Genomic DNA, 22,779 nt, shown 5'->3' on the forward strand with positions numbered 1-22,779 from the left:
ATTCTGCCTCCTAACAATGACACCCAATTGTCCAGATGCTGTGCCTCTACACCCTTTGAAAGTAATGTTGTTTGTTTATACTAGGCTTAGACATTGACCAGTGTTTGGTATACATTCAGGAGGTCAGTTTCCCGATGACACCAATGGAATGATTTCAAATCCACAGCCTTTACCGCCCATCTGGGCTGGACAGTGGAAGTCTGACACATGTTAATGATGTATTTATAGGTAAGACAGTAGTAGGTGTTTGTTTATTGTAAGTATCTAGACAAGAAGAAGTTTCTTCAGAGAATAACCCAAACCTCATACTAAATGCACTCAAGTGATTTAATGTCTTAACATTGTATCTGTAGTGCGACACAATTCAATATTCCTGATGTATATTAAGTGCACTTTTAAGTTGGAGGTCGTTCATTGAACTGTTTTGGACTGAAAATCAAACAATAGTTTTATTCTCTGTTGTGGATATGTGCCATATTTGAGAACCTACTGATGGTGGTAGAACTGAAGGCTGTGTTCTTGTTCTGGCACAGAGGATGAAACAAAGGTTCCCAGAGGCACCCCTTAGATTCAGAACCTCTCATTCTTTCCTTTGCTTGAGCTAATTTTGCTATTAGACTTCACTGCTACTCTGGTATGCCAGTTTCCCCTTTAGCCTACTGCTCAGAACACTGCGCCAAGACTCCAGTAAAATAAAAGCATTCTGAAAACACTGTCGCTGATGCTTGTTCTGATTTACAAAACGAATGAAACTGTGGAACTGAATCCAGTGAAACTGTGCCTTTCATCCAGAGTATGGGCAGATGACTCAGTTATGTAGGCTACAGACGAAAGATAACAATAACCTAGTACCATAGTATCTATCCACCTAAAACTACTGACATCTTTAATTATTTGAAGAAAACTGGGAACACTGATGAGGAGTTATAGTATATCATGTATTGTCTGGATTTCAAACGGTAAAGGGAAGCACTTTTGAAGCCTCTCTCTTTTGACTTTCAAGTATTTCCTACGTTCCAAAATCGCAAAGAATTGATGATGGTGTTGAGTTGTGGAGACTTTAGAAGGGAAAAAGGGTGTGGGGGAGGGGAGGGGAACGACTTGTTTTGAAAGAAATCTGGAACCTATAAACTTGGACAACTTCTACTAGGAAAAAAAACGCCAGAATATCCCCATCTGATTGGTCAACCCACGTGCCTTTGTCTCCGCCTCAGCCCTTTACCCTTACCAATCACCAAACGCATTCTCTTCCTGTTATGCTTGGCCTGGCTCTGCCTTAGAACCCAGCTGAGCCAATCTGTGGAACAGATGGGTGGGACTTACAAGTTCCATCCTCTTTCTTCTTTAAAAAGCCAGATGCAGGTTGGCTGCTGTCTTACATTGATCTAGGATACTAGATGCAACTGCTGTTCTGAATGTAGCGAGCAAATAGTAGTATTAGATTGTTGTCATGCCTAGGTGTAGGCAACATATGGATTTCCAATTCTGAGAATTGATTATTTTTTCCATTCGCTTTCTCTTGCTAGCAGACCTGGCAGATCACTTCGGGTACTTCTATATACAGGCTTGCCAGAAAAGAGAGAAACTAAAGGGGGCATAGCACATAAGAGGGCCTTAAGGAGAGAACAGAGGAGTGGGATAGAAAGTGTAGCTGTAGAAACAGGGTTCGGTAGATAGACTGCCATGAGAGAGGATCCGTCAAGCTGTGGTGAATACCCTGAGGGAGGGGTGGTGTCCAGCGAGGAGGAGCCAGACTGTGCTCCAATCAAATACCCTGTGGTGCTGGTAACACCAGGGGCTGGCGGGCGCAAGAGTGTCACCAGGAAAGACAACATTTCATCGCCAACAGAGGACAACAAGTCAACGACAGGAGGGCCTCACAGTCTGATCCCATCAGGACCCAAGAGGCCTAAGAAGAGTCCCCAGCCCTCCCTGTCTCCTCTCCCCATCCCAGGCCAGGCCCTGGAGGACCCTCAGCACCAACGGGTGATCGCCAATGTACGGGAGCGCCAAAGGACGCAGTCCCTGAACGACGCCTTTGCCTCGCTTCGTAAGATCATCCCCACGCTCCCCTCAGACAAGCTGAGCAAGATCCAGATCCTAAAGCTGGCCTCGCGTTACATTGACTTCCTCTACCAGGTCCTGCAGAGCGACGAGATGGATGCCAAGCTGGCCAGCTGTAACTACCTAGCCCACGAGAGACTCAGCTATGCATTCTCGGTGTGGAGGATGGAGGGGGCCTGGTCCATGTCCGCTACCCACTAGCCCTGTCACCTACCTCTCTAACACCCCCTCCCTCCTCTCCTGCCCCAGCCAATCTCCCATGACCTCTGACCCCTGCTCTCTGACCCTCATCCTCACATCATCTAACTCTTATCATTCTACACCAGGTATGCACTCCGACTGCCGAGATACAAACCATACAATACATACTCAATATTATCTTTCCAAAGCAAAATCTCACTGTTTTATATTGCATGCAAAGAAGTACTAATTGAACTGATCTGCTGAAGGCGATCAGATATAAACATAGGACAACACCTGGTGTTTTATTAGAGTATTGAATGCCATGCTGGACATTTGTCAGAATGAAACGCAGTAACTACTACCAAGTAAGTGAATCACAAGGGAGGGTCATAGGACAACACATCTTAGGTTACCACAATTCTCTTTTTACACTCAAGGTATACAATAACTATTCTACAAGATCAGTTAATTTTGAACATGTATATAAAATAGTAGCTTGATGTATCCCATGATTATCATCAGGACTATGGACCTAATAGGAGGATGTAGAGCTGTTATTTCATACATTTTGTAACACATAGCGTTGAACTCTTACAAATCGCTCCATTACAGTAGGTATCTTCTTTTTATTATCTACACACATACAAATGTCATTTGGACCAGAAATCATGAACATAATCATATGCAACTTCTTCATAGACTTGATGTTATTATCCCATTGTCTCATACATAACTCATTGTATCCCATAGTCTCATACATAACTCATTGTGTCCCATAGTCTCATTGTATCCCATAGTCTCATACATAACTTATTGTATCCCATAGTCTCATACATAACTCATTGTATCCCATAGTCTCATACGTAACTCATTGTGTCCCATAGTCTCATTGTATCCCATAGTCTCATACATAACTTATTGTATCCCATAGTCTCATACATAACTCATTGTATCCCATAGTCTCATACATAACTTATTGTATCCCATAGTCTCATACATAACTCATTGTATCCCATAGTCTCATACACAACTCATTGTATCCCATAGTCTCATACATAACTCATTGTATCCCATAGTCTCATACATAACTCATTGTATCCCATAGTCTCATACATAACTCATTGTATCCCATAGTCTCATACATAACTCATTGTATCCCATAGTCTCATTGTATCCCATAGTCTCATACATAACTCATTGTATCCCATAGTCTCATACATAACTTATTGTATCCCATAGTCTCATACATAACCCATTGTATCCCATAGTCTCATACATAACTCATTGTATCCCATAGTCTCATACATAACCCATTGTATCCCATAGTGTCATACACAACTCATTGTATCCCATAGTCTCATACATAACCCATTGTATCCCATAGTGTCATACATAACCCATTGTATCCCATAGTCTCATATATTTCCTAGACACTGATCTATTCATAACAATCTACATTAGAAGCCAAAAATTCTTGTGGAAAAAGTAACAATTCCATTTATTTATTTTGGTGCAAAAACTTTCCTTTGAAATACTTTCCTTTCATTTTGGCTTAAACTTGCTACGTTGCACGAAAATGAGATTGTTTTTGTTGAGCCTTGTCAAGAACTAACTGGTTGTGAGAAACCATGCAGCAGTTAGCTATCAAAGGAGAAGTGATGGCTGTCTTACTGCACTCCCACAAACCACAGAGTTTGATGAAAGTGGTGTCATTGATTCGTCCAGTTCCACCGATCCATGTTGAAGACAAGACGGCTGTCAGACGCCTCATCAGTGGCTGTGCCTCCCTTCACCAGTAGCCACACATTTGGCCTTTGCCATTTGAAACCACTGCTTTACCCACTTCATTCCCAATGCAGGAAAAAACCCGGAACATATCATTTAACTGTCCACAAGATGTACCATTACCATGCTTCTGAGGGAGGTATTATTCATAGTACATTCAGCACAGTGAGTTCCTACAACCTAGCCCACGTTGACAAGTTATTTTCTGTGACATTCACAAATAATACTGTCCTCTAGAAATTGCGTTGGAGGTGAATGAAAGCTACATACCCTTTAAATCGCTTACTTAATACCATGAGAAATGAAAGTGGCCTGTATAGGCGGCTAGATATGAGAAATGCATTCTCAGACAGTGTTTGTTGGGATGGTCATTGTTATGGTTCAGTCTTCAAGCTGACTTTGAAGGAAGACTTTCTTTGCTCCTTTCTCATTAGGGTCCTGCAGTATTCTCCAGTTAGTATGCTTAGCTCTTTCTGTTCATCTTTTGTATTCATATACATGTGAATACAGTATGCACATGTTCTCCCTGCTATTCCGTGTGGTTGCTTTGGTATGTGTGTTTGTATGCCACATAAATACAGATTTTTTTAGGCATCAATGTGTATCCGTGTTTTTCAAGATGGCCGCTATAACTCACCAGTTGTTGCACCTCTGTCAGATGGCTTCCTTATTAATTAAGGAGATCAAATACACATGGGTGTTTTAGCATGCTTTGGTCTCGTCGCTAAAATTATTGCCACACACTTTGGCTTTCGTTTAACCGTCTATTCTACGTTTATACTTATATTTGAGGTTACTTTTGTCTTTTATATGCATGTTTATTGATATTATCCAGTTCCATTTAATAGAAATACCACATTTTACAAGGACATGGTCAACAAAACACCCAGCACTGACCTCCAAACAAAACAGGGGCAGGGAAAATGGACATAAACAGCTTAATACTAAATGGAGTTTTTATGCCCATGACTTTTTCCCCTGGGAGTTGAACCAGTTTAACTGTTAGACAGTGCAGAGTGATTTTGTTAGGCATCATGGACTAATCATTTGTGCTTTCTTCAACACAAAAGGAAATGGAATATTTTTCATTACGTAACACTTGCAGAATGTTTGAAACACGTAGCACTTACAGAATCTTGTGTCTGTCTCCCCAGCACCGTACCAAGGCGACTGAGAAGCCTCCACCTGTTGGTCTGCAATCCCTTTGTTTACTGGTTTGGACCTACACCTCTGGACCAACTAAATCAAATATATGAGCCTGCCCTCACTCTGGAGAGGTACTGTAAAGAGACTCAGCTTCCTCGAGCCCACACAGAATCTATGGGACAATGATTCAGAGCTACTAGCAGGTCTAGAAGAGGGACAACTATAGAGTTTTAGGACCTGGAAATTGCAACTTGTGACTTGGAAACAATTTGGTAAACAAATGTAAGTTGAAGTTATTCATGGGGATATTCCTATTGTAGTGTGACTACATGTAGTACATAACTGTTTGTAAACCAACATACAATTCCTCATTAAAAGGGAATCAGTTGGTGTAAGATAATAAAATGAGTACTTGAGCATCTTTGAAGCATATTTCTCAGCCCCATTTTATTACCAATCTCACATTAAAGCATATACACCCTGTACTGCGACTACACCAGAATGGACACGTCCACCATCAGCATCCAAAATGAATGGCCAAACATTTGGAGATGGATGATGACACAATAACATTTCTAAACTCCAAATGCATAAGAAATACACCGGTTATCCTTCTTTGAGTTTGTGTGTTAAAGAACCTGGGATAGCAGATTATCCACGTGTTACCCTGTCAGCCTAAATTTGTGCTCTATAGCACAGACTTCCTTAATGAGGGCCAAGTGTCTGCTCAGGCAGACCAGGGTATAATTGCCCATAAAGCTGTTGTTCTTTTGGGGGAAATAAGGCCTCTAAAATATTTATTGGTTGTGTGGTTGGAAAGAAATCCTATGATATGCCCAACCACAGAAGCACATGTGGATGTATTAGTGGACCAGGAAAGTACACCGTATATCCAACATGTTGTCACACCTACAATTCTGTACACACAAAAATTACCATTAAAAAATTTAATTAAGAGAAAAACAGTACAAAATAGACATCCTTTCTATACATACATAGGAAATATGTAGGAAAAAATGAACACAAGGTAAGTAAAAGGATGAAAAAAAGACTGTTATTCTTAACTCCAGTTAGTGAAGGCTACCAATACTTGACTCAAGGCACATGCGTGATGTATTTTGGTCTTGAGTATCTATTTACAGTGACTTTAAGAAACAGAGCATAAAAAGGACAATATTAAAGGAAATCAGGAGTGGCCCACTTGTCACTAAGACAATAAGAGTGTTGCCCATAGGCCCCTGGAAGTCTTTACAGGAGAGGTAAAGTACAGTATCCAACACACTTTGTCTAACATTACTTCATAGACAACAGATACCCACTGGTGTACTACGAGACAGAGAGCACAGGCACTGTTCTAGGAGAATATGAATAATGGTGGTTACTTCTATTTCTTTTTATACAAGTCTTTGAGGGGATCTTACAGGCAAACATTGCCCAGAGTCTTGAAAACAGCCACCCCAAAACAAATAGTTAGTACAAACAATAATGAATATTGAAAACTGGCAATGGCCTCCTACAAACATATACAGATTTGGATTTTTATTTCAACCTGTTTGCTACAGTACAAAAGTAGTCCTGCAGCAAACAGGAAAAGTGAATTATGTGGATTATAATTTATGGACAGTATTGTAGAGATTGATATGTTTTTTTTGTTGTTTAAAAGTGGACTTTTTTTATACCTCAAATACACTACAAGGTTTAAATTTCCTGCATTTCAGGAAAGTTCTCCGGCAACAGGGTGATCAAATTACAATCCTACATCTGTAGCCATCCACAGTGGTTGGTACAGAGTATAGTAAGAAATGACTATAAGACTTGTTAGCATGGTTATCGTTATCTCTCTCTCAACGACAACTAGGGGAGAAGATAAACCTATGGTGAGAGAATCACCGGCGTACATGCCCCTGTACTGGCGCACCAGCAGAGAGAGTATGTTCCTGAAAAAATATGCCTTGTAAATGCCTTCTTTCTGCAGTGGTTAGTCAGAAGTGGATGCTCTCTCTCACTCTTCTCTTCGATTTTCAACAGAGAAAACACAGTAATACACATTAATAGAGAGCTTATGATACATTTAGCCACATTCCATAGAAGTATGGGGTCATATACAAAATAATATTGTGAATCTGAAAACAAATGTAAATTTCTCAATTTGATGGTGGGCAGTTTTTTCTCATCCACTGAAGAACCTCTAAAAACAAGTGCAATCTAGATGAAATGCTCATTAAGACAAACTACATAACCCTAGAATGAATATAGAAAATGAAACAGTGGAATGTGCTACACATTTCAATTCAAAACAAAAAACAATCTACACTGGACATCATGAACACACAAAAAAGGTCTCAGGACATGTTAACAAACTACAGATACAGTATATCTGAAAATCTATAATCAGCATGACGTCAAGTACTGCATCATACATACAACTGGAGTACAAGAGAGACTTCCGACACAAGGCCAAAGGGAGAAGTATGCACCATCATAGTAAAGCCACATCTCCATCAGTGGAGGCTCCTCAGAGGAGGAAGGGGAGGACCATCCTCAGTGAATATCATAAAATTGAATGAATTAGATAAAACTATACTATTCACGTCACCAAATAATGAGTTAAAAAACACTGTTTTGCAATGAAAGTCTACAGTAGCCTCAACAGCACTCTGTAGGGTAGCACCATGGTCCATCCTCCTCTGGGTACATTGACTTGTCCTCCAACCTATCTGAGCTCTTGTAGCATGAACTGACATGTCCACCCAAACAAAGGATCAGAGAATTAATTTAGTAGTGAACGCATAAGCTAGAGCTAGCTAGCACTGCAGTGCATAACATGTGGCGAGTAGTTAACCAAAGAGAGAAAGACACTAGTTGAACAGTTTTGAACAAATTAATTTCTTCCAAAATATAGGAGAAGCAAGAGTCATTTTTTTTCACTTTCACTTACTTAGCTAGCCTACGCAGCTATCTAGTTTAGCCTGCTTAAATACTCTTCTCTGACAGAGGGATGCTATGTTAGCTAGCTGGCTATGACTATCCAACAAAACACAGGAACTCTTCCAAGTCAAGGTAAGATTTTTGTTTTACAAATGTATTTCCCCCGGAGCCCGCCGGTGCAGGTGCTAAACTGCTTACTGACTGTACACTGTAACATTACTGCATGATTGTAGCGGGTTTACTGACGCATTAGTTATATTAGCTTTGTTGACTATGCCGTTACTTTAGCTAATATGGTGACAACAATGTAGGCTGTGTGGGGCGGTTATGATATAGTTTGGCTTGGAAAGTTTTTTTTTGCCTGGTCACATTCAGCTGATGTGTTGTGCATTGAAGTCCACAAGCGAAAGGTGAGAGGTGGAGAGCGCATAGAAGCGAGAAGAAATACAACGTGGCTACTATGAAAGTGAACTGTATTTACGCGTGATCAGGGGTGTATTCATTCTGCTGTAAAACGTTTCTTAAACAGAAGCAAACAGAACGGAATGGGGATAAACATAGCTGAATTTGTCCAATAGAAACTTGTTTGCAACTGTTAGACTAATGATTACACCCTAGATGCAGGTGATATTGAATGTGTCACTGTGTGTCCACTGAGTGTCCATGTGTCACGGTCTGTCACCTCAAATGGTTCTTTCGACCTGTGTGCACCTACGTTGTAAACTTTCATTCATAGGCTAGGTAGTAGCAACATGATGGGTATAGGTAACATTTGAGTATCATGTAGTAGCCTAAACCTATCGCTGTTACAGTGAACTGTGTGAATGGAAAAGGAATGACATTCATCCAATATGCTGTAATAGAAATAAGGCCATGCTCATAAAAAAAGAAATCGTCCTCCCTCATTTTAAATGGCACCGGCCGCCACTGACCTCCATAGTGCTAACAGTAATAGTATTTTGGTTGGTCCACGAAACAAACAGAGCAACACCATAAAGAAGGTTTTCACAAAAAATAATACACTCAGTTTAACTGTTATTCAACTCTGCTTGATATTACTGTCCGTGGATAATATCAAGGGAACTGAACTGTCAAATGAATGTACACAGTAAATGTCTATCCACAGGTCAAAAGTCTGGTCCTGCAAAAACAAACATCAACGTACAGTAACACCGTAACCACACTGGTCCATCTGCAGTAATACAGTCCCACTGCAGCCACGTTGAAGAGCGGTTTCTTTGGGAGATCTCCATGAAGTGCATTAAAGCCTTTGACTAGCATAATAAACAATACAATGGCATAGGAATGAACATAGAACTAGTATTTCCTTCCAAACAGTGGTAGGTCTTCAGCTCTTCATAAGATTCATTGGTTTAATTGTTCCTGTTCATCCAGTTTGTATACTATATATCCTCGAGACAGGAGGTATAATTTTGGTCCTCATCATGTCAGTGGTAAGACATAAAGGGAAATAGCGTGCATGTCTACAATGCCTTTCTGAGTGTGTGTGTTTGTGTGTGTCCCTGCCAACAATATATAAAGACACTTGTCTATGAACAGCAGTGGAAAGTATTCGTAATACAATCTGGCCAAACAGGATTTCTTTTGAAAATGCACTTTGTATAAATACTTAATGTGTATTACATGCCGGTAGAAATGTAGAATGCATAAGTCTTCTTTTTAGAATGTGAGTGGATTTTAGAGGACAACAATATCTTCCAATCTTCAAAGTTTAACAGATAATTAAATAATCTAGAACTTGAGTTTCCCCGAGGTTTGGAATTATCAACGGTTCACATTACGGAATGCACAGTGCAAAAACAACAACAGATAAAACCACAGTCATCCTTATCTTCATTTACTTCTTATTTTTTGTATTTTCTTTAGTGGTTAAACTATTAATGACATCATCGAGGACCGACTGAGCCATTCAACAGTTGCCAGGTGCTGGCCGGTCCCATCCAGGCTATCGCTCTCTCCCTCTGTCCGTCCAGGGCCTTCCTCAGACTGACTGGGGTCTGCTCTGCTCACTGACACAACAACAGACACCCACAGACCTGGTGCTAAGAATTCCCTCCTTCAGGGCCACATCTTCCTTTCGTCTCTATGGCCTGTATTATTCACAGACACTGGGGAAATGAGACAACAGATGGGAAGTATTTCTTTACTGTAAGTGCCTCCATAAGACCTTTATGTCTGTACTTGTTTTAAAGGCCAAAGAGTGGTCAATATGACGGCACAGGGCTGGTATGGACGTGTCCTTCTGAATACACACAATAAAAATGACTCTGTCTTGCTAGGGCTTGACAGAGTCAAATAATCAGCTGTTTGAGAGAACATCTTTTACCTCACATATACACTGACAGGTCTTTGGTGTGGCTGAGCAGGCTACATTAGTTCCACTGTGTTGAGCTCACTCTTCGCTGTGTTAAGTTGCACTGCATACAGTCTTAGGAGAATGGACGGTGGTCTTTGAGGCACTGTGTGGCTTTAAGGTCTCATTGGTTAAGGCAGAGTTCCACAGTCTACACTCTTCCCCCTCGTCGTGTGACAGGGCAGGATCTCCAAGGCTATTGGGACGTCCTGAAGGAGAGGTCTCTGAGGTCAACAGTCAGCATCTTTCACATGGAATCGTCGTCATGCTCCATAGGCTCGTCGGGGAGGCTGGGGGGGCAAACACATAGAGAAGATGGTTAGGAAAAGCATCATGCATCATATTTGTATAGTACTGTACAGGGGAGCCTGCCCTTTACTCTGAGAGTGTTAAGGAGTGTTTGAGAGGGTTTAGGAGTGTTTGGGTACATGTGCTCCTGTTGTACCTCTTGCTGGTCAGGACCCCCACAGAGAGAGAGGCCAGAGCATTGACAGCATCAGTCTCCTCACAGTCTCTTCTCTGAGCACCCAGGAAGGACAGTCCCACGGAGCTACTGAACGTCTTCAGGGACTGCCAATACTGACCTGAAAAACAGACAGAGAATCTTTAGGGCTATAGAGTAGGAGAGAGTGGGGTAATTGAGCCAATGGCCATTGGAGTAAGTTGAGCAAATTGAAGTGTTTAGGCATTATCGCTGGGTTATCAGGTAACAACAGGGCCTATGTTAAAAGTGTTAAAGAAAGTACAAAGTGTTTGTTGGGTGTTAAGCCATGCTTAAAATTATTTAAAAAATGAAAAGTGATTGATCTGTGTTTGGGAAATAAAGATAGACATGGTTTTAAAAGGTAGAGGTAATATTTAATTCAGTAGGGGCTTAACTTACCCCATACCCGGTGTAAGGCATGTCAAGAGACCGCTTTTTTGGGACAAGCTATGTTCATGTAATCCACATACACACAATAGTCCAGATTGGTGAAGTGAAATGAAAAAAATGACTTGTTTAAAAAAAATCAACAACAACAACAAAAAGGTCAAAGTGTTGGGTGAATATGTATTCACCCCCTATGAAGCCCCGAAATAAGATCTGGTGCAACCAATTACCTTCAGACGTCACATCATTAGTTAAATAAAGTAAACCTGTGTGTCACATGATCCGTCACGTGATCTCAGTATATATACACCTGGTCTGAAAGGCCCCAGAGTCTGCAACACCATTAAGCAAGGGACACCACCAAGCAAGCGGCACCATGAAGACCAAGCAGCTCTCCAAACAAGTCAGGGACGAAGTTGTGGAGAAGTACAGATCAGATCTGATAAAAAATATCAGAATCTTTGAACATCCCACAGAGCACCATTAAATCCATTATTCAAAAATGGAAAGAATATGGCACCACAACAAACCTGCCAAGAGAAGGCCACCCACCAAAACCCACAGACCAGGCAAGGAGGGCATCAATCAGAGAGGCAACAAAGAGACCAAAGACAACCCTGACGGAGCTGCAAAGCTCCACAGCGGAGATTGGAGTATCTGTCCATAGGACCACTTTAAGCCGTACACTCCACAGAGCTGGGCTTTATGGAAGAGTGGCCAGAAAAAATCCATTGCTTAAAGAAAACATTAAGCAGACAAGTTTGGCGCAAACCCAACACCTCTCATCACCCCGAGAACACCATACCCACAGTGAAGCATGGTGGTGGCAGCATCAAGCTGTGGGGATGTTTTTCGTCGGCAGGAACTGGGAAACTGGTCAGAATTGAAGGAATGTTGGATGGTGTGCGCTAAATACAGGGAAATTCTAGAGGGAAATTCTAGAGGGAAATACAGGGAAATTCCGTCTTCCAGAGATTTGAGACTGAAACGGAGGTTCACCTTCCAGCAGGACAATGACCCTAAGCATACTGCTAAAGCAACACTCGAGTGGTTTAAGGAGAAACATCTAAATGTCTTGGAATGGCCTAGTCATAGCCCAGACCTCAATCCAATTGAGAATCTGTGGTATGACTTAAAGATTGCTGTACACAAGCGGAACCCATCCAACTTCAAGGAGCTGGAGCAGTTTTGCCTTGAATAATGGGCAAAAGTCCCAGTGGCTAGATGTGCCAAGCTTATAGGGACATACCCCAAGAGATTTGTAGCTGTAATTGCTACAAAAGGTGACTCTACAAATGATTGACTTTGGGGGGTGAATAGTTATGCATGCTCAAGTTTTCAGTCTTATTTCTTGTTTGTTTCAGAATAACAAAATATTTAGTTTTTTTTAAGTGGTAGGCATGCTGTGTAAATCAAATGATACAACCCCCCCAAAAATCTATTTTAATTACAGGTTAAAAGGCAACAAATTTGGAAGAATGCCAAGGGGGGTGAATACTTTCGCAAGCCTCTACACAACATCTTGAAATATATGTAGATATCTTTGTTAAAAGAATACTATATTTCCCTTGATGCAGTGAAGCTGAATGTAAAACATGGCTCAACTTACCCCACTCTGCCCTACATTATGTGTGTTTATTCTGTGTGTTTTTTTGCCTAAACCAGAGCCAGTAAGCACACACACTTGAATGAGCAGTGAGCACTTTGGCTGCAGTCAGAAGGTCGAATCGTCCAACTGATATAAAAGCTAGTCCTTCATACTGTATGGGCCCATACGGCGAAAGATCAATATCGTTAATAGCCTTGTAGCCTAATGTATTAAATCATTCTGTGTACTCAGGAAGTCTACATTTCACAATAATTAGGATCAGACCAGAATAAAGGGATAGACAAAAATAGAATAGAGAGACAGAGGGAAAATAGGGACAGTGGTGTACTGTATGAGAAAGAGACATAAGGAGTAGAATGACTGTTTACCCACCATGTATCTGTATGACTCTCTGTAGCGAGCAAACACTGTTAGCATTGGGCTTCTGCAGCAGCACCTCCTCTGACATAGGCTCCTGTATGGACAATAGTGGGAAAGGAAATCATCAGGCCACTAATCAACAACATCCTCCTTTCTAGCCCTCAATATCTTTCCTCTTATCTACAGTGCATTTGGAAAGTATTCAGACCCCTTGACTTTTTCCACATTATCTTATGTTACAGACTCATTCAAAAATGTATGAAAGTTTTTTTTATTCCTCATTAATCTACACACAATACCCCATAATGACAAAGCAAAAAACATGTTTTTTTGCACAAAAATAAATAAATAACTGAAACATCATACATAAGTATTCAGACCCTTTACTCTTTACTAGTACTTTGTTGAAGAACCCTTGGCAGCGATTACAGCCTCAAGTCTTCTTGGGTATGATGCTATAAGCTTGGTACACCTGTCTCTGGGGAGTTTCTCCCATTCTTCTCTGCAGATCCCCTCAAGCTCTGTCAGGTTGGATGGGGAGCGTCGCTGCACACCACCATGCTTCACTGTACGGATGGTGTCAGGTTTCCTCCAGACGTGATGCTTGGCATTCAGGCCAAAGAGTTCAATCTTGGTTTCACCAGACCAGAAAATCTTGTTTCTCATGGCCAGAGTCCTTTATGTGCCTTTTGGCAAACGTCAAGCGGGCTGTAATGTGCCAATTAATTGATTTTACCACAGGTGGACTCCAATCAAGTTATAGAAACATCTCAAGGATGATCAATGGAAACAGGATGCACCTGAGCTCATTTTTAAGTCTCATCGCAAAGGGTCTGAATACGTATTTATATAAGGTATTTCTAAAACCCTGTTTTCGCTTTGTAATCATGGGCTATTGTGTGTAGATAGATAAGGGAAAAAAGGGTTTTAAAAGCAGTTCATAAACTGCTTTAATGCACCTTAAACCAGTCTCTCACCTCAATGCCCAGGAGAGCGCTGACGCAGGCCTCGGAGGCGTCGCAGATGGCCGTGAGGTCGTGACCTCCCTCCAGGGCCATGATCACCCGGCCTCCAGCCAGACCCATCAGCTGCCGGGTCAGGAACCCAAAACCTGATGGACACATCAAAAATAACACAGTCAATAAACTAGCCTAAATCATGTTCTATGAGGCATGTGTGCCAACTCCTTTTCTAGACTGACAACATGGCCACATACAGAGCCTTCAAAACGTATTCACACCCCTGGACTTTTTTCACATTTTGTTGTGTTACAGCCTGAATTTAAAATGGATTAAATTGAGATTTTGTGTCACTGGCCTACACACAATACCCCATCATGTCAAAGTGGAGTTTTATACTAATTAATTTAAAATGAAAACCTGAAGTCAATAAGTACTCAACCCCTTTGTTATGGCATAAACAAGTTCAGGGGTAGATATTTGCTTAACAAGCCACATAATACATTTAATGGACTATGTGTGCAATATTAGTGTTTAACATGATTACCTCCTCTCTGTACCCCACACATACAGCTATTTGTAAGGTCCCTCAGAAGAGGGGTGAATTTCAAACACAGATTCAAACACAGATTCAACCACAAATACCAGGGAGGTTTTCCAATGCCTCGCAAAGATGGGTAGATGGGTAAAAATACAAAAAGCAGACATTGTATATCTCTTTGAGCATGACGAAATTAATAATTACACGTTAGATGCTGTATCAATACACCCATTTACTACAAAGAAACAATAGAATCAAATTAAATGCACTTGTCTCATGCGCCGAATACAACATAAAATATTTACTAAATAAACTAAAGTAAAACATTTAAAAAGTAACACAATAAAATAACAATAATGAGGCATCCTTCCTAACTCAATTTCAAGCGGGGAAGGAAACCGCTCAGGGATTTCACCATGATGTCAATGGTGACTTTAAAACAATTAAGAGTTTATTGGCTGTGATAGGAGAAAACTAAGGATCAACAACATTTCAATTACTGTAGAATACTAACCTAAATGACAGAGTGAAAATAAGGAAGCCTGTACAGAATACGAATATTCCAAAACATGCATCCTGTTTGCAATAAGGCACTAAAGTAAAACTGCACAAATTGTGGCAAAGAAATTAACTGTATGTCCTGAATACGAAGCGTTACGTTTGGGGAAAATCCAACACAACACATCACTAAGTACCACTCTTCATATTTTCAAGAATGGTGGTGGCTGCATCATGTTATAGGTATGTTTGTCATCAGCAAGGTCTAGGGAGTTTTTCAGGATAAAAAGAAACGGAATAGAGCTAAGCACAGGCACAATCCTAAAGGAAAACCTGATTCAATCTGTTTTCCAATAGACACTGGGAGACAAATTCACCTTTCAGCAGGACAATAACCTAAAACACAAGGAGTTGCTTACCAAGAGGATATGTTATGTTCCTGAGTGGCCTAGTTATATTTTAGACTAAAATCGCCTTGAAAATCTATGGCAAGACATGAAAAAACAACACTTGACAGGGCTTGAAGATTTTTTTTTGTTATACTGTACAATCCAGGTGTACAAAGCTCTTAGAAACTTAACCAGAAAGACTCACAGCTGTAATCGCTGCCAAAGCTGCCAAAGGTGATTCTAACATTGTATTGACTAAGGGATGTGAATACTTATGCAAATGAGATATTTCTGTATTTCATTTTCAATACATTTGCAAAAATGTCTATAAACATGTTTTCACTTTGTCATTATGTGGTATGTTGTGTATATAGGTGAGATTAAAAAAAATATATGTAATCCATTTTGAATTCAGGCTGTAACACAACTAAATGTGGAATAAGCAAATGAGTACTTTGTGAAGTATTGTACTACAGTGCCTGTACCAATCTTAATGACATTTACAGCACAGATTCATATAAATCAATAAAGACACACATTTACAACAGTGATGCAACCAGGTCAGCGTGTACGAGGTCAAGGCTTATAAATGTCTTTCCTTGTATTTATCAAGAACTAACCAGCAAACCTCTGAAACCACTGTACAAGCTAGCTCATGGTCTAACGTGTACTGATTGAGGAAAGCCTTGCTTACATTTGCCGGTGACCTTGTAACCCCCTAGAGGTGCAGGATGTCCCTCTGCTGCATCGAACCCTGAGGAGACCAGGACCACATCAGGGGAGAACTCCTGAGCTATGGGCATCACCACCGTCCTGCAGGGAGGAACAACAGCATTTCAACAACACCTCAACAATATTTACTCCACAAACAGCCCTGTCTGGCTGTTAATGACAGTGAAGAGAGCAGGGTTGAGGTCGAGCTGCAGGGGCCTCCTGTTGTTTTCTGGACTGGCGTCAGCCACCTCTCTCTGTTAAGAGAGTCAACCAGCACAGCACAGAACTGAGCAGGGCCACTAGCTAGCGAGGGAGCTAACGCAGGCATCTCTGTTGCCGCCCGAGTTCAAAGCCTCCATAAGCACGTCTGGTTCCCATTTGGAGCTTGTCACTCTCCTCACGTCACTGACAGCCTGCCATCTGGGATCCATTTGGGTTCATTATCCTGCGTTTGGATTCCTCCAGCCCAGACCCCCCCCCACTCCCCACCACACTAACCAACCCTGCCTCCCCTGCAGACCAATAAAACCTCCCCTACTCCCCTGTGAGCCCAGCTATAGACAGACTACAGGGAGAACAAGAGAGAGAGGGAGAGGGCTCATTAAAGATCAATCAGAGCAAGGGAATGGGAGAGGTAGGGAGAAGAGGAGAACAGGAATGAGACAGAGGAGACAAGGAGGTGGTGGGGGTGCATTCCTTACCCCTGGAGTTTAGAGAAACTGACTGAGAACATTTCACCAACAAACTTGTTAGACATTTTAAATCTGTGTGGGACAGACATGTGTGGCAACAAAATGGTGTCTTTTCAGATTCAAACACAGAGGCTTTATTATTAAGTCCAAGGGTGGTGTACTACTGTGTGGAAAAGAGAGTTGTAATAGGAATATTAAACCCTGGTTTCTTATTACGTTGAAGTTCAAAACTTTTGTTGAAACTTTTCCAGTACTATGTTGTCATTCTCATTTTGTTACGCTGGCTTAGAGGTGGGGCCCACCCACCACTGTCTGTGGTCGCCACAGTTTCCTACGGCTGCCACCAGACAGTCGACCTAACCAAAATACAGAAACTTCATTAGAACCTGAACCACCCACCGGTGGCAATTAAGTGCTATGGAGGAAGTGGCAGTGAAATGTCTGTTTAATACAACAACCACCAAACCTGGAGACAATTTAATCTCACACATAAAACATTGAAAATTGGGACCGTACACATGCACTTCAAATGACTCCGATTCAGAAATGCGTCAAGAGTTTTTGCACTTTTGCAAATTACAGTCAATACTGTATGAGGGGAGAAGGGGGTCCTTTCTAGAAAGTGACAAGGTAAGACCTTCATTTTTGCATAGTTACAGAAATGGGGACGGGTGGACATTCAAGTTTAAACCAGAAAGGATCACGGTCAGAGGTGTCGTACCTAAAAGCAGCGATGTACTCAGCATCACTCATAGGGGGGTCCAGACCTCCAGTCCACGCCACGTTGACATTGAAGCCTTCTCCAGCACCACATCCCACCTACAACACAGGCACACACAGAGAGACCTACTGAGACAATGCATTCTCCATGGAGATGCGGTCAATAACATAGAGGTGCTAGAGGCACAACACGTGTAATAGAATGTCTCCTAAACACACTAAGACCCTTGAGCAGACATCTGTCCACCGTTACTTTGAAGCCTAGCTAGTTGCTCTAGCCTCTCTTGATGTCATGCCCATTGTCCTACTGGCAGAATGCCCGGTGTAGAGCTGACCCAATGATGTCACTTACCTCAGCTGGCCCCCCGCTGCCAGGGAAGAAGTTGCCGTCGTCATAGCGATGCAGTGAGATATACAGCACACTGGGATCATTGTAAAACACTTCCTGGGTTCCATTACCATGGTGAACATCCTAGCAACAGGACAGATATGGAAGAGACGATTTGGTTACATTAAATCACATAACTGCTGGCTTATTTCATGTCATATCCTAGACCTGGCCAATAGTAACAAATAAAGCCATGTGAGACAGAACTCACATGTGTTTACTTGTGTATACATACATGTTTTCATGTGTATACAGTATATCATAAGGGTCATACTAAATACTGTAGTTATTGTCAAAACAGTAGTAGGTCAACTGAGACGAGGATACCACCAACAAAAATAGTGTTGCTACTGTTATTGCTACAATCACTGAAACTGTAGTCCCTTACCCAGTCTACGATGAGGATCTTGTTGGCACTCAGTTTCTGTTGGAGCTGCTTGGCTGCGATGGCCACCGAGTTGAAATAGCAGAAACCCCTGGAGTGAGGGAGGGAGGGAGGGTGGGAGGGAGGGAGGGAGGGGGGGGGAGGGAGGGAGGGAGGGAGGGAGGGAGGGAGGGAGGGTGGGAGGGAGGGGGGGAGGGAGGGTGGGAGGGAGGGAGGGAGGGAGGGAGGGTGGGAGGGAGGGAGAGAGGGAGGGAGGGAGGGAGGGAGGGAGGACTCAGAGGGAGGGAGGGAGGGTGGGAGGGAGGGTGGGAGGGAGGGAGGGAGGGAGGGAGGGTGGGAGGGAGGGTGGGAGGGAGGGAGGGAGGGAGGGAGGGAGGGAGGGAGGGGGGAGGGAGGGTGGGAGGGAGGGAGGGAGGGTGGGAGGGAGGGAGGGAGGGAGAGGGGAGGGAGGGAGGGAGGGAGGGAGGGAGGGAGGGAGGGAGGGAGGGTGGGAGGGAGGGAGGGAGGGAGGGTGGGGGAGGGAGGGAGGGAGAGAGGGAGGGTGGGAGGGAGGGTGGGAGGGAGGGAGGGAGGGAGGGAGGGAGGGTGGGAGGGAGGGAGGGAGAGAGGGAGGGTGGGAGGGAGGGAGGGAGGGAGGGAGGGAGGGAGGGTGGGAGGGAGGGTGGGAGGGAGGGTGGGAGGGAGGGAGGGAGGGAGGGAGGGAGGGAGGGAGGGTGGGAGGGTGGGAGGGAGGGAGGGAGAGAGGGAGGGTGGGAGGGAGGGTGGGAGGGAGGGGGAGGGAGGGAGGGAGGGAGGGAGGGTGGGAGGGAGGGAGGGAGGGAGGGAGGGAGGGTGGGAGGGAGGGGGGGAGGGAGGGAGGGTGGGAGGGAGGGAGGGAGGGAGGGAGGGTGGGAGGGAGGGAGGGAGAGAGGGAGGGAGGGAGGGAGGGAGGGAGGGGGAGGGAGGGAGGGTGGGAGGGAGGGAGGGAGGGAGGGAGGGAGGGGGGAGGGAGGGGGGAGGGGGGGGAGGGAGGGTGGGAGGGAGGGAGGGTGGGAGGGGAGGGAGGGAGGGAGGGAGGGAGGGAGGGAGGGAGGGAGGGTGGGAGGGAGGGAGGGAGGGAGGGAGGGAGGGAGGGAGGGAGGGAGGGAGGGAGGGAGGGAGGGAGGGTGGGAGGGAGGGTGGGAGGGTGGGAGGGAGGGAGGGAGGGAGGGAGGGAGGGAGGGAGGGAGGGAGGGAGGGAGGGTGGGAGGGAGGGGGAGGGAGGGTGGGAGGGAGGGAGGGAGGGAGGGTGGGAGGGAGGGAGGGAGAGAGAGGGAGGGAGGGAGGGAGGGAGGGAGGGAGGGTGGGAGGGAGGGAGGGAGGGAGGGAGGGAGGGTGGGAGGGAGGGAGGGAGAGAGGGAGGGAGGGAGGGTGGGAGGGAGGGAGGGGGAGGGAGGGAGGGAGGGAGGGAGGGAGGGAGGGAGGGAGGGTGGGAGGGAGGGAGGGGGTGAAAGAAAGGTAGAGAAACAGGCATTAGCAATACAAGATGATAGTGGTTAGGATACGAAGAAAAATGGTGGAATTCCTAAAAGCCGACTCAGCACACCAATAGGAGAGGCATAAATCTTCTCTCTGTTCTTTTCCTTCCCAGCTTCACTATCAGCCCATAAATATCTTTCATCAGACAGCGTGCTGACACTGCAACGCTCAGCAGAGGCCACTGTGGTTAGCCTGGGCACGCACTACCACAAGGAGTATAGTACACACGAAAAACTACACACAAACAAAAACACACGCACATTCGATATGAGAAAATGAGACAGACTTACATTGGGTTGGAAGGGTCAGCATGGTGGCCTGGGGGCCTCACCACTGCAAAGCCATTCTGGAGAGAAACAAAACAAAACATGATCATTCAGTATTCTTTCTCAAGTTGCCTGAGGCAGTTGGAGAGATAGTCTGGAGTGTGATTTGATGGGGATTACAGATCTCTGTGTCTCACCTTGAGCTCTCCCTTGGCCACCCTGAAGGCCAGCTCTGTGACACTGCCTGCAGCCATGCGTGACGCCGTGGACGTGTGAGACTCGTTCCAGATTGTGTCATTGTCCACCTGCCAATCAAAAACATCACAAGGGTGAGTGACAGGACAGCACAACTGCCAAGCTTGAAGGAACCAGTCATTAGTATGTGTTTAGAATCTGCTAGCATGCTATATGGATCAGGTGCAGTGTTTTTCTTTCCATGGTTTCAATGGCACTAAGTATTACTACAGGTACACCAGTTTGGAGGCACACAGTCCTCACCTCAATCATTTATGGGACTATAAAACAGCTGTCTGATATATTACCATACATACAGTACACAGACACACCCGGTGCCATAGAGATGTGCTACCCAAGCAACAGAGAAATTACAAGAGGGAAAAACAGGACTTGTTTCCAGCGAGAGGAAAATGCATAAATGTTGAAAATGCAGACATGGAAGAGGAAAATGCAGACACGGAAGAGGAAAATGCAGACACGGAAGAGGAAAATGCAGACACGGAAGAGGAAAATGCAGACATGGAAGAGGAAAATGCAGACACGGAAGAGGAAAATGCAGACACGGAAGAGGAAAATGCAGACACGGAAGAGGAAAATGCAGACATGGAGGAGGAAAATGCAGACATGGAAGAGGAAAAATGCAGACATGGAGGAGGAAAATGCAGACATGGAAGAGGAAAACGCAGACATGGAAGAGGAAAATGCAGACATGGAAGAGGAAAATGCAGACATGGAGGAGGAAAATGCAGACATGGAAGAGGAAAATGCAGACATGGAAGAGGAAAATGCAGACATGGAAGAGGAAAATGCAGACATGGAAGAGGAAAACGCAGACATGAAAGAGGAAAATGCAGACATGAAAGAGGAAAATGCAGACATGGAGGAGGAAAATGCAGACATGGAAGAGGAAAATGCAGACATGGAAGAGGAAAACGCAGACATGAAAGAGGAAAACGCAGACATGAAAGAGGAAAATGCAGACATGGAGGAGGAAAATGCAGACACGGAAGAGGAAAATGCAGACATGAAAGAGGAAAATGCAGACATGGAAGAGGAAAATGCAGACATGGAAGAGGAAAATGCAGACATGAAAGAGGAAAATGCAGACATGGAGGAGGAAAATGCAGACATGGAAGAGGAAAATGCAGACATGGAAGAGGAAAAACGCAGACATGAAAGAGGAAAATGCAGACATGAAAGAGGAAAATGCAGACATGGAGGAGGAAAATGCAGACACGGAAGAGGAAAATGCAGACATGAAAGAGGAAAATGCAGACATGGAAGAGGAAAATGCAGACATGGAAGAGGAAAATGCAGACATGGAAGAGGAAAATGCAGACATGGAAGAGGAAAATGCAGACATGGAAGAGGAAAACGCAGACATGAAAGAGGAAAATGCAGACATGAAAGAGGAAAATGCAGAAATGGAGGAGGAAAATGCAGACATGAAAGAGGAAAATGCAGACATGAAAGAGGAAAATGCAGACATGAAAGAGGAAAATGCAGACATGAAAGAGGAAAATGCAGACATGAAAGAGGAAAATGCAGACATGAAAGAGGAAAATGCAGACACGGAAGAGGAAAATGCAGACATGAAAGAGGAAAATGCAGACATGAAAGAGAAAAATGCAGACATTACCAGAGAGAGGAAAACGCAGACATGAAAGAGGAAAATGCAGACATGGAGGAGGAAAATGCAGACACGGAAGAGGAAAATGCAGACATGAAAGAGGAAAATGCAGACACGGAAGAGGAAAATGCAGACATGAAAGAGGAAAATGCAGACACGGAAGAGGAAAATGCAGACATGAAAGAGGAAAATGCAGACATGGAGGAGGAAAATGCAGACATGAAAGAGGAAAATGCAGACATGGAGGAGGAAAACGCAGACATGGAAGAGGAAAACGCAGACATGAAAGAGGAAAATGCAGACACGGAAGAGGAAAACGCAGACATGAAAGAGGGAAATGCAGACATGGAGGAGGAAAATGCAGACATGAAAGAGGAAAATGCAGACATGAAAGAGGAAAATGCAGACATGAAAGAGGAAAATGCAGACACGGAAGAGGAAAATGCAGACATGAAAGTGGAAAATGCAGACATGAAAGAGAAAAATGCAGACACGGAAGAGGAAAATGCAGACATGAAAGAGGAAAATGCAGACATGAAAGAG

General features: G+C 43.8%; 2 protein-coding genes across 6 annotated transcripts in view; one reads left to right on the top strand and one right to left on the bottom strand.

Annotated features, from left to right (window-relative positions):
* Nucleotides 1–1,374: 1,374 nt before the first annotated feature.
* On the top strand, nucleotides 1,375–5,583 carry LOC118359811 (twist-related protein 2-like). The gene is made up of 2 exons (XM_035738593.2): nucleotides 1,375–2,390; nucleotides 5,187–5,583. Exon 1 carries the CDS (start codon nucleotides 1,684–1,686, stop codon nucleotides 2,263–2,265), a length of 582 nt encoding a protein of 193 aa, XP_035594486.1. The 5' UTR covers nucleotides 1,375–1,683; the 3' UTR covers nucleotides 2,266–2,390; nucleotides 5,187–5,583.
* A 527-nt stretch (nucleotides 5,584–6,110) lies between these two features.
* Nucleotides 6,111–22,779, bottom strand: part of LOC118359810 (histone deacetylase 7-like) — a 28,445-nt gene continuing 11,776 nt past the window's right edge. For all 5 annotated transcript variants that reach the window (XM_052482172.1, XM_052482171.1, XM_052482170.1 and 2 more), the window contains 10 exons: nucleotides 20,567–20,674; nucleotides 20,394–20,449; nucleotides 18,610–18,697; nucleotides 18,186–18,305; nucleotides 17,835–17,932; nucleotides 16,402–16,520; nucleotides 14,298–14,431; nucleotides 13,333–13,414; nucleotides 10,926–11,064; nucleotides 6,111–10,770 (listed from right to left, as the gene is read on the bottom strand). In XM_052482172.1, the coding sequence (XP_052338132.1) occupies nucleotides 10,728–10,770; nucleotides 10,926–11,064; nucleotides 13,333–13,414; nucleotides 14,298–14,431; nucleotides 16,402–16,520; nucleotides 17,835–17,932; nucleotides 18,186–18,305; nucleotides 18,610–18,697; nucleotides 20,394–20,449; nucleotides 20,567–20,674 (987 nt within the window). In that variant the 3' untranslated portion in view covers nucleotides 6,111–10,727. The remainder of the gene's footprint in view (nucleotides 10,771–10,925; nucleotides 11,065–13,332; nucleotides 13,415–14,297; nucleotides 14,432–16,401; nucleotides 16,521–17,834; nucleotides 17,933–18,185; nucleotides 18,306–18,609; nucleotides 18,698–20,393; nucleotides 20,450–20,566; nucleotides 20,675–22,779) is intronic.

The sequence above is a fragment of the Oncorhynchus keta genome, chromosome 27 (assembly GCF_023373465.1).
Source record: "Oncorhynchus keta strain PuntledgeMale-10-30-2019 chromosome 27, Oket_V2, whole genome shotgun sequence".
Lineage (NCBI taxonomy): Eukaryota > Metazoa > Chordata > Actinopteri > Salmoniformes > Salmonidae > Oncorhynchus > Oncorhynchus keta.